Source organism: Manacus candei, unplaced genomic scaffold (genome assembly GCF_025592945.1).
Source record: "Manacus candei isolate 608988 ecotype Guabito, Panama unplaced genomic scaffold, ASM2559294v1 h1tg000008l, whole genome shotgun sequence".
Classification (NCBI taxonomy): Eukaryota; Metazoa; Chordata; class Aves; order Passeriformes; family Pipridae; genus Manacus; species Manacus candei.
In genome coordinates, this window is record NW_026138056.1 from 12,067,233 (window position 1) to 12,085,230 (window position 17,998).

At 39.1% G+C, this 17,998-nt stretch overlaps 1 protein-coding gene across 5 annotated transcripts in view; it reads right to left on the reverse strand.

Moving 5' to 3' along the window:
• Positions 1-17,585, reverse strand: part of SS18 (SS18 subunit of BAF chromatin remodeling complex) — a 44,556-nt gene extending 26,971 nt beyond the window's left edge. Inside the window, exons 1-3 of one of the 5 annotated variants that reach the window (XM_051775369.1) lie at positions 17,428-17,585; positions 13,933-14,009; positions 12,556-12,640 (exon numbers count right to left, since the gene is read on the reverse strand). In XM_051775369.1, the coding sequence (XP_051631329.1) occupies positions 12,556-12,640; positions 13,933-14,009; positions 17,428-17,496 (231 nt within the window). In that variant the 5' untranslated portion in view covers positions 17,497-17,585. Of the gene's footprint in view, positions 1-5,474; positions 5,493-5,638; positions 5,669-12,555; positions 12,641-13,932; positions 14,010-17,427 lie in introns of those variants that run through there. The other 4 variants (XM_051775388.1, XM_051775379.1, XM_051775394.1 and 1 more) reach the window with 4 other exon arrangements.
• Positions 17,586-17,998: the final 413 nt, after the last annotated feature.

The window sequence follows — 17,998 nt, forward strand, 5'->3', positions numbered from 1 at the left end:
CCCCTTCTTACCCTTGGAGACAGTAACATCAGGGTAACACAGATACACACATATTTGCTTGCCAGGGGAGGGGAGTGAACAGTATGGATTTATTGTCTTAATGTTTCTTCACATAGCTCAAGTGGGTATCATTTTCCCTGCAATACTTTTAAGAATTCCTCAAGAACATAGTAAAAGCTATTTTTCGGAAGGAAGAAGGAAGGAGATGAAGAAAAATGCAAGCAAGCAGGCAAATTCTCTTACTAAATTCCTTTCATTCATCCGCAATGAAGAGAATGACATTTTATAAGCAAGTTCCTTCCTCATCCTACAGCAGAAGTGGCAGAAGGTAGAGAAGGTAAGAGTGAAAGGCAGCTCTACTCTCCAAACTGCTTCATTTGGTTGTTTTTCCTCCACTAGTGAGCAACCAAAGCAAGGCCGCTTCACCTCAGTTAAATCTTCCTTCACTTTCAAAACTCACTATGGTGGTAATTTGCATGTAACAGAAGTTATCTAAAACTGATATACAGAGAAACAAACAAAAAAAGAAAACAAACAGACTATTTTTAGTTTCTGTTTAGAAAGTACGCTTAGGAATATCAGCAAAACCAACACACTGGGTACCTCCACATGAGCAGCCAGAGCTCAGAGCCTAACAGCAGTCCCATGTCAGCAAACTGAGAGCAAAGTCAGAAACCACTCAAGTTGAAATGTTTTCAGAATTAAAATTAACTTCTTAGATTCCAAGCATAAAACATTAGCAAATCCAATGTTCATATAACACGCTGATAATGAAAAATACTATAAAGTACTAAAAAAAGATTAGACCCTACCTAGGTTTTAGCTATCCTGCAGGTGATATGCACAAACATAGGCATGCCTTTACGCATGGAAAGAGGGAAAAAAACCCTCCAAAGGTTACGTGAGAAAAACTACATTCCAACTCTAAAATTTAAGTCTGGAAGTTTTCAAAGCAACTCTCCTTTAAGACAAACACTGCAGTTATCAAAAAAAAAACAGCATAAGAATGCAAACATGCAAGGACAGGGGAAAAAAAGTATTAAGGACTTTAAAAATCCCATTAGATACAAAAACCTGCAAGAGACTTCACAAACCACAGGGAATTAAGAGAACTGTGGGAGCAATTAAAAACACTCAAAAAGGTACTACCAGAAAATAACTCAGCAAAAGGAGCTCCTGGATATAGAAACAGCCCAAAGACCTGTGTGAACCCACTTAAAATTCTTGAAAATAATGCAAGAAAAAGGACCAAACTGCTAAAAAAATCTAATCTTCCATTACAATAAACTACCCTATAAGATGACTAGAAGGTAGATGAACCCTGTACCTCTATTTATAAAAAAGTAGTGGGACCAATTCTAGGAATCATGTGAGGTTTGCTCCCTGGGCTACAGATAAAATTATGAAAATAATTAGAGTATCATAAAATACCAACGGTAAAAAGTTAGTAAAGTGTCAATACAGTAAAGTCAAATCTTTCTAACCTATTAGAATTTTTTAAAAATATAAATATAAATTAAACCACCTAGATGCATATTTAACAAGATCTTCTTAATACAAGTTTTTTGACAAAGCCTTTTGGAGAAATATGTTGTTCAGGAGTACTCACTTGCACTGATCAAAAACCGCCCAAAGAAGTTGAAAGAATAAAGGAACATACAGAGGTCTCCTGAAAATATTTCTCAGTAAATATCAACATCTGAAGATACTGCACCATTACTGAACAGAAGGTGCCAAGTAAAATTCAACAGGGATAAATATATGGCAAATACACTGAACTGTGAACTATTCTTTCTTCAGAAAGAAGAAACTCCTATTGCCATTAACCCAGAGAAAAAATAAATGACCACAACCCAGACAGTTTGCTGGGGGAAAAAAAAAATCAAATAAAACCCCCAAAAAACAAACAGAAAACTCCAAAACTCATAAAAACTATTCATAATACCCATGGTCACTTTCTGATTATCGTCAGTACTTGATATATCAAAAGTGACTTGATATATCAAAAGTGACGTACAATGTGAAAGAAGAAAAGGTCAAAGTATTTGTGATCATGATACACGTTCAGTTCGGGGAAAGCAATCACCAAAAGATACTGTAAAAACAGAAGGATTCTGAAGACAGGTAACAGTGATTAAAAATTTTGAATGTTATCACCTGAAACAAGTCAAAAAGGGCAGGGGCAGGGGCAGGAACTTAAGAGGATATGACAGAAATACAATTTAATGTATGATACATACAAAAAGTAGATCCTTCAGTTTACGGTTTAACAACAAAAAAAACCTCAGGAGAACAGTCAGTAAATGGAGGAACAACATTAAACATACAGGGCAGCACATAAATCATATAAACCTGAGGAATTCATCAACACAAGACACTAGAACAAAGTTTAAATAAGGTTCAGAGATAATTACACATACATATGCAACAGAAACAGTTATACAGAATATTATATAGGATATTTTAAAAGTGTATTACAAGCCTTCATGTCAGATCATAAACCAATCACTACCTGATAGTAATTAAAACGAAATGTCTCCTGCAGATATAATTATTCCCCAGCGAAAATCCTCCAGAGTACTTTTCTACTGGACGCAGACAGAAGAAAACAAGAAAAAACTGTTTTAAAATGGCAACTTCCCTATTTCTATTGGAGTTGATCCAGGTTTTTACAAATTATAAACTTCTTTAAATCAGATTTAATTAAAATACCCCAGAACAATAATCAAACAAAAAACCCAACCACATAGCCTGGGTTATTTAACCTTTTTTGTTTTTTACAGAAGGAAATTAACTATTCCCAGTAACATGCTCTACACGGGGTGAAGATCCTTTAAAACACAAAAGGATCACACAGTACTCAAAAAAACCCAACCCACCCATTGTGAAAGGAAAGCTACCCAACATGAACCCTACCCATTAAGTCTAGTTCTGAAAGGTGAAATGACATACAAACGTAGTAAGGTTAACAGAACCAAAGGAAAGGCTACTTCCCTCCTGCTGGATGCATGACGCAAAGGAATGAAAATTAAAATCGCTGATGATTTTATTCCAAATATGAAGTAGAAAATGTTAAATATTTTGCTATCAGTAAAAAGTAAATTAAAGAACTAGAAGATGATAGACATAGCTTCACTTGCTAAACACTAATTTTTGGCTCATTTCCCCAAACACACAGATTACATTTATAGCTGCTATGAGCATTTAAAATTTATCAGAGCATGAAAAACAATAATTATAAGCTATTTAGTCCAATTCTGCAAATCTGAACTGGAAAAAGACTGAAACTGACCCAATAGCTGCAACCAAAAAAAGAGACAAGAAAAACAAGAGACAAGAAAAAAGAGACAAGATTTTAACTGACAACTTTCAGCAAACAAAATCCTAGTAAATCCAAAGTTATTTGAAAGCATGCACTGAAAACAATAGCCACACTGCATTTTTTTAGAGTTTTTCCTTTAAATAATAAATTAGATCAAATGAAAGACAGTAACAATAAAATCTGCCACGGTAGAATTGTACACCTGGAATTTTCTAAGATTTGTTTATGGAACTTCTATTGCTATAAAAACTGAGGTGGAATACCAACTCAGTCATCAATAAAATGTAAAAAACAGGAACTACTGTTACACACATTAAAACACAATATAGCTAATCAATAGAACTGGCAGTAGATATTTAAACTACACTATCAAAAATACAATTTTCCTGAAATTCTTTCAGAATAACAATTAAAAGCTACATGGAATACAAACATAAAAGCCTTCTGATCTTTCCAAGAGAAGCCTTAAATGAGGATTTAATCAATCATTTTTGTTTTCAATTCTCAAATACCATTTTCTGCAAAGTAAAATGCCCCGTCCCAGGAGGTACTCTGCCCTGCACATATCGCATTGCTAATATAACAGGACCTGTCTTGGCCTCAGAGAGCAGTACTCTGTTGATAGGTGGTGATGGCACCTGCAGAGTACTTACTGAGGTGTCAGATTGAGAAGTAAGACCATAAAGGATACATTTTTGAGAACTGAAAGAGCAGGATTTATTTAATCGGGTTGTGACTCTTCTTTTACAAGGTACAGGGTATTCTAGAACTGAATGTCTTAAAAAAATAAAGAACATGTATCAATTCTCAGCAAGTGTAATATTTAGGGAGAGAAAGGATTTCTACAGGAAAAGCATTATCAATCATATCTAAACAGTAAAGTCAAATACAAATGTAATTTGTGTTCTCACTGTTGGAGTACGAGTTGTGATACTAGGAGTAAGGAAATCTAAATTTAGAATGACATCCAGTTTATACATCTTGATTTACACATCAGTATCTTCAAAAATCAGAGACATTCTGACTTAAGATTTGAACAAAATTTTAAAATAGTGCATAATGTAATACTTAAAACACTCTGTTTGAAGAGGAAATTGTTTTAAATTGCATATATCACTGTATAAAAATATTTTACTATACCAATATTCTTAAACAACATTTTAACAAACAGAAAATTTAACTCTAAAATATCTGATAACCTCATTGCAATAGTTATTCTGATACTTTAAAAATAATCAAAAATAATTCATAACTCTTGATATAACTAGAAAATATTTAAATCAAAAATTAAACAATCCAGTATGAATTCAGAAGAGTTTATTATAAGTGACTATGAATAAATTAACTGTGGATATTAGCTTGGGGCACACTGAGTTACTGAAACTAGAGAACTTCAGAGCTGCTCTGTAATTCCCCAGTAATATGCAGTTCATATCTGCCCCCAAAAGCAGGAGTTTTGTGTTCCACAGCCTCTTGTCTCCTTCACTTTTAAGATGGATTATTATCTGGTCTAATATTTACAGGTTTTGCTTGCATTTAGTAACCTAAGATAAAAAATCCAACTCTCTTCTAGCTGAAAGGCCCTATGTAAACTCTATTAAAGCAGAAAGAATCCTGCAGAACCCTTAAAGCATGGCACTGGGGAAACAGCAAAACCATAGAGGCTGAAGGATTGGCACCTATGTTACCAGACTGCCTGGTACGGCTCTCAGCAAACTGCCTACGGTTCAAACAGGTATTTATTGTGCAGATACTGTACCACGGAGAGGCAAATCACATCTTCAAGTATGAAAGAACTACACCTTAGAGTATACTCCTATTTCAAACTGCTAGCTATTTTTACTGATTTCTAAATCAGCCACAGAAGTTAGGAGGCAACAGAAGTAGTTTTTTGTGTACAGTGCACTAGCTCCCCGTGTGGACACACCTCATTAGCAACACATGCAAACTAGCTTACAGAACTTAAACAACCCTCTGATTTAAAGTGGTAGCTAGTAGTCTCTAAATTCACCTAACATCTCAAACACTGAAATTCCCATATTCTGATTTTATTTATTTCTTTTTTAAGTGGAGTTGCTGGCTTAAGAAGCTCCTTCCAGCAGCTCCCTATTTCCAACAGCACTCATTCAGTTGTGCCAACATAGCCACTTACACGGTCCCAAAGTTAGTCTGGAGTAATCCAGAATGAAAATATTGCCCTTTCCACCTAATTAATTTGGACTCCAGATTTTTCATCATACAGCAACTTTAAAACATCACACAGCAGAACTGCAGCTGATGAGAGTACAGCTCTACTGATGTTAACATAACCATCACCATCAAAATGAAATCTTGTTAAACAGCCACCAAACTTCTTTCCAACATTTAAAAGCCTCTCTGGACTAAAACGAACAACCTGGAAAAGGAATTTTTATTATGAGGCCATGGCATACACGGATCAACTGAGGATCCACAACCTGAAAATTCTTTTAAAAACAAACATACACAATTCGCTTTTGCTAAAACAGGGTGGCATTACTAGCCCTAGAAGATGTGTATCGACACAAGGACTGTTAGAGAGTCAACAAAAAAGACTAGGGAAGAAACAGTCCACAAAACTTAAATCATAGTAAATTTGGTTGTTTTGCTTTTAAGGCTTCTAAAAAGCTTGTACTACTGACAATTCTCCAGGACTTCCTTCCCATTAGTAGGTTTTCAGTTTGATGGTATAAGCAATGGATGTGTTTCTTTTCATGCTCTACCCAAAATAAATAAAAATCTGTGTCCCTATTTGCAAAACTAGTTCTCTTTTGATTAATCTCTCATAACCGCGTTTTTACATACAATGAACATGCAGACAATCAGCATGTCCACTGAGAGGTCAGAAGTAAAATAGCACACAAAGCCTCAAAGAAAGCAAATGGATAGAGAGAATCACACGCTGGCCTTAAAGTAAAGCCAGTTAAGTGATACAGACACACCAGAGCTCTCTGCAAGCACTGAAACTGCTAGATCGTAATGGATTGCTTATATGACTGGTTACTGCAGTCATACCTAAGACCTAGGCTACGGACAGCAACAAGGAATTAAAACTCGTCCCTAACAGACCTGGAATACTGTACAAGTTCAAGAAAAGTCTTATTTACCATTTTGTTCAGACTGCTGAGTCTCCAAGATCACTAACACAGTGGTAATGCTGACTTTTAAGAGTATTGTGGCAATACAACATGAATCTTGATGTCCCACATTTCCTATTCATTGCTGACAAAGCCTAACTAACTGGGGGCTGGAGACTATTTTCAAAAGATGCTTACCCCATGTGCTTCTTGCGCACAAAACACAGGACATCTTTTTTGTTATGCAAAACCAACATAGCAAACAAAAACGTAAGAGCTTGAAGAGTTGGAGGAAGGAATAATTTAAGAAATTAAGTTTTTCATGGAGGATGCAAGCACAAATAAATTAGCTTTTATCAATTATGGATTTGCACTGACTTGAGTTTCTAATACCAGGACAGGAATATGGAGCTTAATTTGTTTTACCCATCAAATCATAGTGGCTCTACTTGTCCCTTGTTTGAAGGGCAGCAGAGTGTAGCATTAGAGTGTAGCCACATAATATGGTAGGTATGAACGCTTCATCTTTCCTCCCTTTCCCAAGAAATCTACTACCAAATGTATCTCTTTTAGAAAGTCTTAAGAAATTATTATGATTTTTTAAAAACTATTTAACAAACATTTAATCAGAGCAACTATTCTTCAAAATCCAAGCTCCAGTTCTGACTAATAGCTCCCTTGCCTCTTGACAGGAAACATCTGACCTTCCTTTTGCTCTGTTCTCTATTAAGTCAGTTTACAAATAGTTGAACTTCAGTTGGGCATGGACTTGTGTTCTGAAAAGCTAATGCAGAATTATGCACCATACTGCTCTGTGTATCTGCTTTAAAAGTAATTTAATCAATACACTAACATTAAATATACACTGAATTAATCTAGAGGTTTAAAGATTGATGCCAGCTGTGATGAGCAGGAAAGCATACACCACAAACAGACTTTCTGCTATACTACCTATCTTGGTTTCCCGTGGGATAGAGTTGATTTTCTTCCTAATAGCTGGTACAGTGCTGTGTTTTGGACTCAGCAGGAGTCTAACCTTGATAACACACTGATGTTTTAGTTGTTGCTAACCAGTGCTTACTCTTAAGTCAAGGACTTTTCAGTTTCCCATGCCCTGTCAGCGAGCAGGTGTGCAAGAAGTCAGGAGGGAGCACAGCCAGGACAGCAGACCCAAAGTGACAAAAGGGATATTTCCACACCATAGAATATCACACTCAGGCTGGGCACTGGTTTCAGCAAAAGCTGACTCAGTTTAATTACAGTTACATTATTCTGTGGTGATCAGTGACACGACCCAAGCAAATGGCCTGAAGTTGTGGCAGGGGAGGTTTAGGTCGGATATCAGCAAAAGGTTCTTCACCCAGAGGGTGGTTGGGCACTGGAACAGGCTCCCCAGGAAAGTGGTCACAGCACCGAGCCTGACAGAGTTCAAGAGGTGTTTGGATGATAGTCTCAGGCACACAGTGTGACTCCTGGGGATGGTCCTGTGCAGGGCTAACGGTTGGACTCGATGATCCTTGTGGATCCCTTCCAACTCAGCGTGTTCTGTGATTATTATTATAGTATTTTATTTAAATTATTAAACTGTTCTTATCTCAACCCATAGGTTTTAGCTTTTCTTCTGATTCTCCTGCCCATCCTACTATGAGGAGAGGGAAGGTGTGTGGGGTGAGTGAGCAGCTGCATGGTACTTAGTTGCCAGCTGAAGTTAAACCATGACACACTAACACAGACATCAGTCTTTCCCAGGCATTTAGTACGTAACTGGACAAGATTCTCATAAATTTAAGATTCCTCTCATCATCAGTAACAAGTACTTTATTTCAAAATTTTAAGTTATTAAAACTGAGCCATATTTTTATTTTCTGGATCCCATCTTGCTTTTTTCAAGAAAAATAGTTATCAAGGTAATTCAATTAACATATATTTTAGACAACTTTTATGGTCAAATAAAGGCTACCGAAGAAGCAGAGTGCACTGTTCAGTTCCTAAGACTCCAATTTTTTTCTAGAAACATCACAAGTTCATTAAAACCATAGATTAAACACTACCCTTTTGAAAAACAATGTGTTTAAGATCATAAGAGACTTTCCACTGTTTGAGTGAAACCATGCTTACGTCAAAGATTCCTATTTAGCCTGCAGAACTCCACAACTTAGGAAAAAAAAGACAATCACCATCCACATACAAAACAAATAAAAAACCCCTCCCAATAAGGAAGATGAAGGCAAGTTTTCATCAAGTGCTAGTAATTATGCTTAGTGGTTCTATCTCTTGCAGCAGTTGTTTTGGAAATAAACATCATTTCAGTGCCTGCTGATGTTGGGTGTTTATAAAAAGCAACTACCATTTTATGTAGAAGTATTTTGTAACTAAACAGACTCCACTCTAATCTGTGTGACAAGTTTGCAAACAACACACAATAAGGGATTTCACCAGTCCTACAAAAAGTTTTAGTTTTGAAATAAATATCTCAAGCAAGAAAAAAATATCACTTTTTTATTAGTTTATTATAATCTTTCCAGTATTGTGAAATTTAGAAAAATAATTTAATGTGATGTCCAGATTTTTTCTACAACTTGGCACTTTCAACATAAAATAAAACTAGTATGTTACACAAGTGAGTAATAGTCATTTATTTTCATCACCTTCTTGAATTACACACTGAAATCTCATGCTGAAATCTCATTCTGACAGAAGGCAAGATGCATTATGTAATAAAAACACTGAAAAAAATAAATTTCTGTGTTTAAAAAAACCTCAAACAAATAATCAAAAAACCCAATCAAATAATTCCTGTAGACCTCAATATCTGCCCATTATAAAATGGAAAGTTCCCCTTTACATATCAAATAAAGTGATGGTCACAGGTTGTTTCCTTATAAATATTTGGCAAAATTAAGATATGAGGGAGAGAAAATGTCCAAGTAGAAAAGCTGGGGGGTTTTTTATTCAATAGTTGGCAATGCCTTTTCGAGGCCACTAAAACATTGTCAAAAAACCAAAATAAATAAAAGTCAGGGAGGACAAGATGCCTGTTCTGCAGTTTGAGATTGAATGTGTTTAGGAACACACACATACAATACTTCACTACTGCTTTAATTGCACATTTGCTCTCTGTAGTTCAAGGACAGCAATACTTTGTTACAGCCTCCCTCAAAAGCAGCACTAATGAAATATCACAAGACTTCAACAGTGTTGTCTTCCTCATGGTACAAGCCCTTTTTGGTAAACTGGCTTATCTGATAAGGTGGTAGTAAAGAGACTTTTAACTGCTATCCAAGAAAGAAATACCTGTCACAACTCTAAGAGAGGAAACAGAAAGTTCTATCAACTTCACAGGTGAACTTAGTCAGTGCTCTTATCCAGATAGGAAGACAATTCAAAACAGCCCTGCCCTTGAAAATGTTGCTGTTCACACAGCTGAGGAAAGACTGGCTGACTCCAGAATAACCTCACACTCTTTTTGTCTTTTAATGTGAAAGAAGGTCTCTCATCCCAAAAGTCATAATTTAATACTCTAGCACGCACACAAAGACAACAGGAGCTTTATTATGACACTGGAGTTTCAAAGTTTTTCTAGTTCCCTTCACCCCAGACCCTGCAGTGCTTCCTTAATCTGTTTCATCACCTTCTCCTCACTTCCAGGTCCCCCTTGCAGAAACACTCTCTGCACAACACTGATGGCCCACTACACTTCTTGTTCTCTACAGGCAATACCAGAGTTTCAGAGAGGAGGTCAGACACTTCATTAGACTAGTGCATTCTAAAAGACGAGGACAGAGGCACAGCAGCTGAGTATGAACCATTTTCCCAGCAATGCTTTATGCATTAAGTCTAAGGAATATTGTTAGAGAATACAATGAAGTTATCATCAGGTTAGAATCATTTTAGCTTGTATTAAAAACTTCAGTGAACCTGGTCATTCATCCCTTTTCTTCAGTGTGAATGCTATCTTAACAGCAGTATTCTCTTTTCAACCTCACTTTACTACACAACTACTAGTTTCTACAAAATACCTTAAGTTGAGAAATTTCTTTAGAGTTTATTTAGCTGATTAAAACAGCAACAAGATAAAATTTAAACAAAAAAGAAAATACAGTTTACTAGGGGAACAATCTTCCAGAGATGAATAGATGAAATAGAACTCACCTTCAGAAGCTATCCAGACTCAATCCCTCCTAAGTTACGTGCAAAGTTACTGCATTAGGAGTATCATAATTGATTATTTAGTATCAAAAATAGTAGATGTCTATACACACAGTATCTTTCTCCATATTTAGCTGTTGCCACCCACAACAGCTTGAATTTAGTAAACTGCTCAACAGCTGATAGAGAAGCATAGTGAAGAGACACTCAATACTTCCAAGTCAACTTGAGCCTCATCAGTTCTTAAATGGAAAACCAATAGAGGAAAAGAGTCTGAAGTAGTTTATCCTGCATTGTAGAAGGCAGTAGCTCACATGTTCCCAAATTCTTCTAACTAAAATTTACTGGGAAGACAGAAAGAACTTAAAGAATATTCTTCTATAAACCCCAACAAAAATCACCTTATCTGATTATGCTACCACATTTCAGGGAAATCTTCCAAGATTTTACTTGGTAGGTCAGAGCATCTACATTTAGATAACACTCAAGATCAAAATTTGATTTTGTATTTTAGTTTGTAAGAAAAACAAAGAAGCTACGTTTTTTATTCCCTTCCTCAGCTGTCCAAAGGGGACTCCCTCTCCCTCCAACAAACACTATGCTATTTTTCTCAGTAGTGTGGAACATTCCTTCCATTCAGGATCAGAAATGCACTTCAGTCTAGATCTGCAAAAGCCTTTCCCAGCCCTATCTTCATTTTCTTTTAAGAAGAGAATGTCATCACATTCAACTTTAACAGCAGGGCTGTTCGCCAGGGATTAGGATAAGGTCAAATTCATTTCCAGTTGTCATCAGAACCAGGATATGAATTAAGCCTCAAAAAACATATTAGTTGAGGAACACACACAGCCCTCTTAAAGGTTTCTCTCCCTCCCCCTCAGCTACAAGCATGGATTTATAAAAAGAGAAGCCTCTACAGGCACAACAGGTTGGACATAATGAAGCACTGTTTCTATAGTCCTCTAGGTACCAACTTGAAAGGATGCTTTGCTAGTAGCAATGATTGGAGAACACTTCTCCAGAGACCAAAGAAAAAGTAATTCAATTTCAGTTGGTGAAAACTAGTATCTAGGAATGGCTGTTTTACAGACATTCTTTTTAGCTTCATATTACAGAAATGAATCAAGACTATATTAATTCAAGAAAAGTCTTATTACCAAAAAACAAAGAACTTCCTTGTGTTACTCACAATGAACTCCCCAAGCTTTCTGATTAACGCAGAAAGCAAACAGACAGCAAGCTATTTTAATGTTTGCTGTTTCTTTCCTTACTGCTCCATAAACAACGGAACATGGGAAAAATTTCATGGATCTTATAAAACACAGAGTTCACAAAGACAGACTTAGAAAAATTCAGATTAAAAAGACAGCAAGTAATATCCAAGAAATGTAAAGCAATGCAGTGTCTCAAGTGAAGCCTGTGAGCCCTTATATTTTTCATGTTATCACCACCCACCTTAAAAAAGATTGCTTTCCAAAACAGGAGAGAGGCAAAGAATTTGAAACTCAACTACAGTATAGAAAAGCAGACAAAAATTTACCCAGCCTCATTCCACCAAGGTAAGAGAATGGATTATATTCCAGTAAAAAATAAAAATATAATAATAATATTTTAAAATATTCCCTAATGTAAGAGGAAAAAGAGCACTGCTGTAGTTGTTGACTAAGAGTCATATCACTACAGTTCTCAGCTAAGGGGGGAAAAAAAATCTATCCATGAAGGAGGCCAGATAATTTGTGCACTGCACACCTGATTCCCAGTAACAGTCTCCAGTTAAACAGGTCAGGTTTTAAGCAAGACCTAAGTAGCGAGATTACCCCAAATACAGCATGAAGACACACTGCATCATGTATTTGATATACAGTAAATCGGAGGCAAAGTGTTTGGTGGTCATTACCTCAAACACTTGTTTGGTTGTTTTGTTTTGTTTTTTTCCTCCAGGAATCCAAATGAAATCTATACCCTACTTTTGCACTATTTTGTACTTACTGCTGGTAGAAGAGATTGCATGTTCTGGTTGGAGTCAGCTATAGTGGCTAGGTAAACCAAGTTTGTATGCAGCATCTGCTGGTATCTATCAAAATAAACAAAGCAAAACAGATCTTAATTCACAAATACAGTAACATCAGAATTTACTTTAACTCTACACATGTCAAAAAAGCTACCTGTGAAAATCAAGATTCAAGAGACTTACAAGAGCACCATTATTAGGAATCTTAAGCTTTTTCCCCTTCACACTTATCATTGTCCAGTCTTTCCCAATATCTCCACCAAATCTGTGCCTGTATATTCTCTACTTGTCTTGCTGTGAAAAAAATCTAAAGCTGGGTGACACTGTTCTCACCTATTTCACTTCCTGCCCTAAACTAAATCACCAGAAGACTTAGAGCTCTCTCGTGTGTTTGTGCCTGTTCAGTGTAATTTTCATCACAAACACTAGAGAATAAGAGGTCTTTCTATTATGTCCCAATATACAAGATATCATAGATTTATGTGAATCATGACCAAGACCAGTGCACACATTTCAATAGGACCTTAAGCTTTGAAAGTTTGCTATGGAATGATTTTCCTGCTACAGAACCACAGTCCTGCGTCCCAACATCTAGTCCAGTCACAAAAATAACCTTAAAATCAGGAACAGAGCACAAGTACATAACTACAGGCTTTCAAACAGCTTAATACACCAACTGTGCTAGAACAAAAGTATTCCCTTAAACAAAAAATACCTACTATTTATGATTTCCCTCCTACTCCCACACTACTGATTCTCTCGGCAACAGACTTGAGCTATACTATGATGCTCTGTCCCACGACTCCATATTTGATTACATGGGTGCCGTGATCATCTTGTGCCAGAAAAGGGTAATGAGAAAATAACATTCCTCAACAACTGACTCCTTCTACAGTTCTCATTAGACAGCAAGTCCACATGGGATATTTTGGCAGGCCAAACATTTAAGACAAGCCTATTTGTTCTTGGGCAAGTGAAAAGCAGGCAGTTTTCAAACATGCCATCATGAAGAAGAAAGGTCCATTTTCCTACGTGATTTTGAAATGTTTGAGAAGAAGGCTACCTCTTTCCCAAAGTGTAATTATGATACAGAGGGAAAAGATCTTTGTTATACAGTCCCAATTTTTATGAGCGTTGTCATCATGACATCAGCTTGCAGTAGGCAACTTGAAACATTTCAGTGACAAAAGTGATACTCATACAGCAAATAAAAAAACCCACATAAATTTTATCTGTAGCACAACTTATTTGTTCTTCAGAGCACAGTTCTCCTACAAGGTGAGCTAAAAAAATCTGTAATGCTGATCTAGATGGAAATTCACCCAGTCCACAGAAGATATGGATTAAGGTCTTACTGAGAGCATTCAGAAGTCTTTCCTTTGTTCTGATAGTCCATTATACACTGAATAAGATGGTTATTTTCATCCAACATCTGAAACAATAAAGAAGAAGTTTGGAGTAAGTTTCACATTCTTTGCTGAAAGACTGGAAATAAGTTTTGAGTCTTGCTCCTCTTCTCAGAGGTTTTAAAAACAACAACAAAAAAGTCGTAATCCAGAAAGCTCTACTTCACCAATAATTTATAAAACACTCTTTTGCTCCCATTTTTCCCCTCCGATTAGTATTACTGGTTTCAGTTTAAGGGTTTCATAGCACTACCATAGCTACACTTGTGAAGCATTCTGTTCAAATACTTGCCTGATCCGCATCATGTTCTTGTAAATTTTAGAAGTTTTCTGCATTCCTTCATTTGATTGCTAAGAAGAAACTTGCTTAAAAGTTTACACCCCAAGTTTCCCTTCTCCTTCTAAAGCCTGCAACTGTTTATAAATTTAATAACAAAAGGCACTGAAATTGTTATTGATGAGAAGTGAGCTGACCAGTCAGATTTGTTTCAAGGAAATGTGCTGGAAAGTTAGGCCGTATTTACATGAAGAATCTCTAACTAAACTGCATTTTATAGCTATTTGGTTTAATGGTGTTGTGCTTGAGGAATGGTATTCCCCAATTTATTGTTCCCACTGAAACACTCCAAACCACCTGCCCCTTGCTTACTTCCCCCTCTGCCCCGTTGGTGGCTGGAGAGGAGAACTGGAGGCACAAAAGGTTGAGATAAGAACAATTTGCTGGAAATAGCAATGAAATAAGAAAAAAACCAGTAACAGAAACATTAACAACACAGTGTACAAGAGTGGTGAACAATTCACATGTGAATGCTCAGCACCCAGGACTCTGAAAATACCTGACCCCACCAGGCTATTCGATCTGGAAGGGACTCCTTCCCACATCCCTGATGTAAGGTGGTACAGAAGAGCCTCCCAGTCCCAGCCATGCCCCTCCAGGCTACTGGAAAAATTAACTGTGTTCTGGTCAGAATCAGGACAAATGGGCACAATAGTTCTGTTATACTTCAGAAGTGTCCACAAAAATGAACACATATGAATTAGATTTTTCTGACCAAAAAAAAAAAAGTAGCTCTAAAAATCATGGGAAATGGTCAATCTCACAGCTTTCTTCAGAAAGTTCACAAAGTCACATAAACAGGAAAAAAAAAAGTCTGGTTTCCTGGAGCTGCACATCCCCACACTCTTATCTTTTTAACCCCCATCCCACATTCTGATCAGACAAGACTCAGCAGAACCATGGATAATCTGAGGTACAAGCCAAGTTACCCAAGTCAACTGAACAAAACAGAAAATTTACTGCCAAATGGGAAATTTTGCATCAATTTATTCCTTTGCTTTCTTTTACTGGAAAGCTAGTTTAGATCCCTTTACCCAGCTGCTGAATTTCACAAAATTAATAGAATCTTAACCACTTCTAATACTCTCTCCTTCCAAACGTGTTTGAAACTAGCCATGACTAGGCTCATGCTTTTACAAGGAAAGCACAACAACATTACATGATCTTCACTTCCTTAGGAATCCAACCTACAAAAATTCTACAGAGAGGAAAAAAAAAAAAGAAAGAAGTACTGACTTTTTTTCCCCCCCTGACTAATCCACCTCCACTATGAAAAGTGTATGGAGTCAGAAACCTTATGCAGTCCACTCAGGCCTTCTATCCACATAAGAATGACCCAGCCAGCCAAGTTTTCTTAAATGCTAACCAGGAATCCACCAGAACGGACTAGAATGATCCCAGCACAAGTATTTTGCCTGAAAATGCTGGATCTGGAAACACATTTAAGCACTAAACACAGACATGACTGCACTATTTTCAGCTGCTGTGTGAGCCTCAGAAACTAGGCAAAGCTGAAGCTGCACTCCCCAAAGAGGATCACAAACCCACTGCTACACAGACACATGACACACATACTAACTTCAACTTTTATAAGAAACACAGTGGCCACTTTCATCAGAAAAAAAAATAAGTAAAACAGGAGATAATACCTTTGATACTGAAGTCTAACAGAGGACTCGCAAAGGAAGCCTTGAATCAAGGCTCTCCTCAGAATGTCTCGCACAGGAGAGACTTAAGAGACAGGTAACCTTGAGACTACCAGTTTGATGGCTGCATCCTTCACTGCAGCCAATGTAAGCTGGACCTCTTGGGGAAGAAGGGCTGGGAGGGGGGGGGAAATGATAGGGAAAAGAGGAAAGGCAACAAGCAGTATAACTGTATCCTAGATGGGGCTGCAGACAACTATTTTATACAAGTTTAATTGAGTCTTTGCTGATAGAAAATTGAAATAGTTATAAACACCTACCATCAAAAGAGAATTTAGTTACCAGGTGGATGAAGGTAGCTCCAGGGCTTCTGACACCTTACGTACATTACAAAGATTCTTCAGCTTTAACTACACCAGGATTTTGCCAGCACACCACCATCAGATTAGTGGTTTGACTACAGCACAAGAAAAACTTGTCTACGTTTTCTGTAAGCACCTCGGTGACCTGAAGTCTCTACAGACTACCTCTGAGCAGCTTTCCACCTAGTGGGCATATATTTTTCATCTACGATTCTCAAGCACCAACTTCTCCTGGAGGACTCCATTATAATTCTGGGGTCTCCTTTGAGGTCCATATCCCTGAAACACCTACTTTTTGACGCTCTAATTCTTTATTAAATCAGAGGTTAGCTGCATTTACCCAAAAGGCTCCTACTACGCAAGGAGCTTGTAGCAATCTGAGATGTGTTTGATTCACTGCTATCTACACCAACAACAGTGCGAGTCTTCAGCACAGAATCCAAATACCACCCACTTACTAGGGAACTTGAACATACTCCTTTATTTCTGCTGACAGAAAACACTGTGGATTCTCACAAATCCTTTATGTGCTTTTCTTTGAGCTCTTTAACGAGTTAACTTGCTCACTCCCACAAAAGCTGAAATGGAGTCGTCCGGAGCCGCTGTCATTGGCTCCGGCAGCGATGTTCTTCTTTAATCACACCTCAGGTTCTGGGGGAGGGAGCATTAAGTTGGCCGACCAAGTTTGGGAGCTGGATCCGCCGCTTACCCCGCAGGGCCCGAAGTCAGGCAAAGACTCTGGAACAGCCCGTCTGCGGTCCCACCGTCAGGCCCCCCTCGCAGGAAGGGACTTATTCGACTCCTCCGCGTCCAGGCCGAGTTCTTTCGGGTTAATTCAGGCCCGCGGGGTCGATCGGGGCAGCCGAGGTGGAGGAAGTACGGTGGAGTGGGGGGCTCAGGGACATCGCCCGCCCCCGGTCCGCGGATCCAACAAGTGCCCCGCTGGGCCCGACCCCGGCCCGGCTCCCTCCCTTTTTCCCGCCGGGGCCTCGGCGCTCCGGGCGCCGCCGCCCCCGTTCCCCGCGAGGCAGGAAGCGGCAGCTGCAGCCCCCAGGGCGGCCCGGGCCGGGCCGGGCCCGCCTCCCCTCGCCCTCCTCACCTTCTGGATGGCGGCCGGCGTGATCTCGCCCTTGCCCCGCTGCCTCGGGGCCGCGAACGCCACCGACATGTCTGGCGGGTGCCGGGAGACTCCCCGCCCGCCCCCGCTCCCGCCTGCCTGCGCGCGCGCCCCGCGAATCCAACAGCGGCCCCGATCCGGGAAGAACGCGGCGCGCGGGGGGGCGGGGGCGCGCGCCTGGCGGGACGGCCCATCCCCGTCCCGCCGGGGGAAGGCATTAAGGAGGACCGGCGGCTCCTTCCCGCTTTTCCAGCCGGCAAGGGACAGCTCCGACGAGACCGCGGCTGCCCCGCACGGCTCGGCCAAAACAACGAGACCGAGAGCCGGCGCTGCGCCGTTTCGAACGTGAGCCCCCACCCCTTGTCACGCACCCTCTTGTCTACCCCCTTTCCCTCGGCCGCGTTGGTACGATCCTGCCCGACGCGCCTCAGAGCCGGACAGGCAGGGAAGTGGTACGGCCGGCGGATGGGGGGGGTGCGAGCGCCGTGGTGCGCACGTTACAGGGGACGCGCTCGGGCTGTGCCGGGCGGCGCTCTCTCCTTCCCCCCTCCGC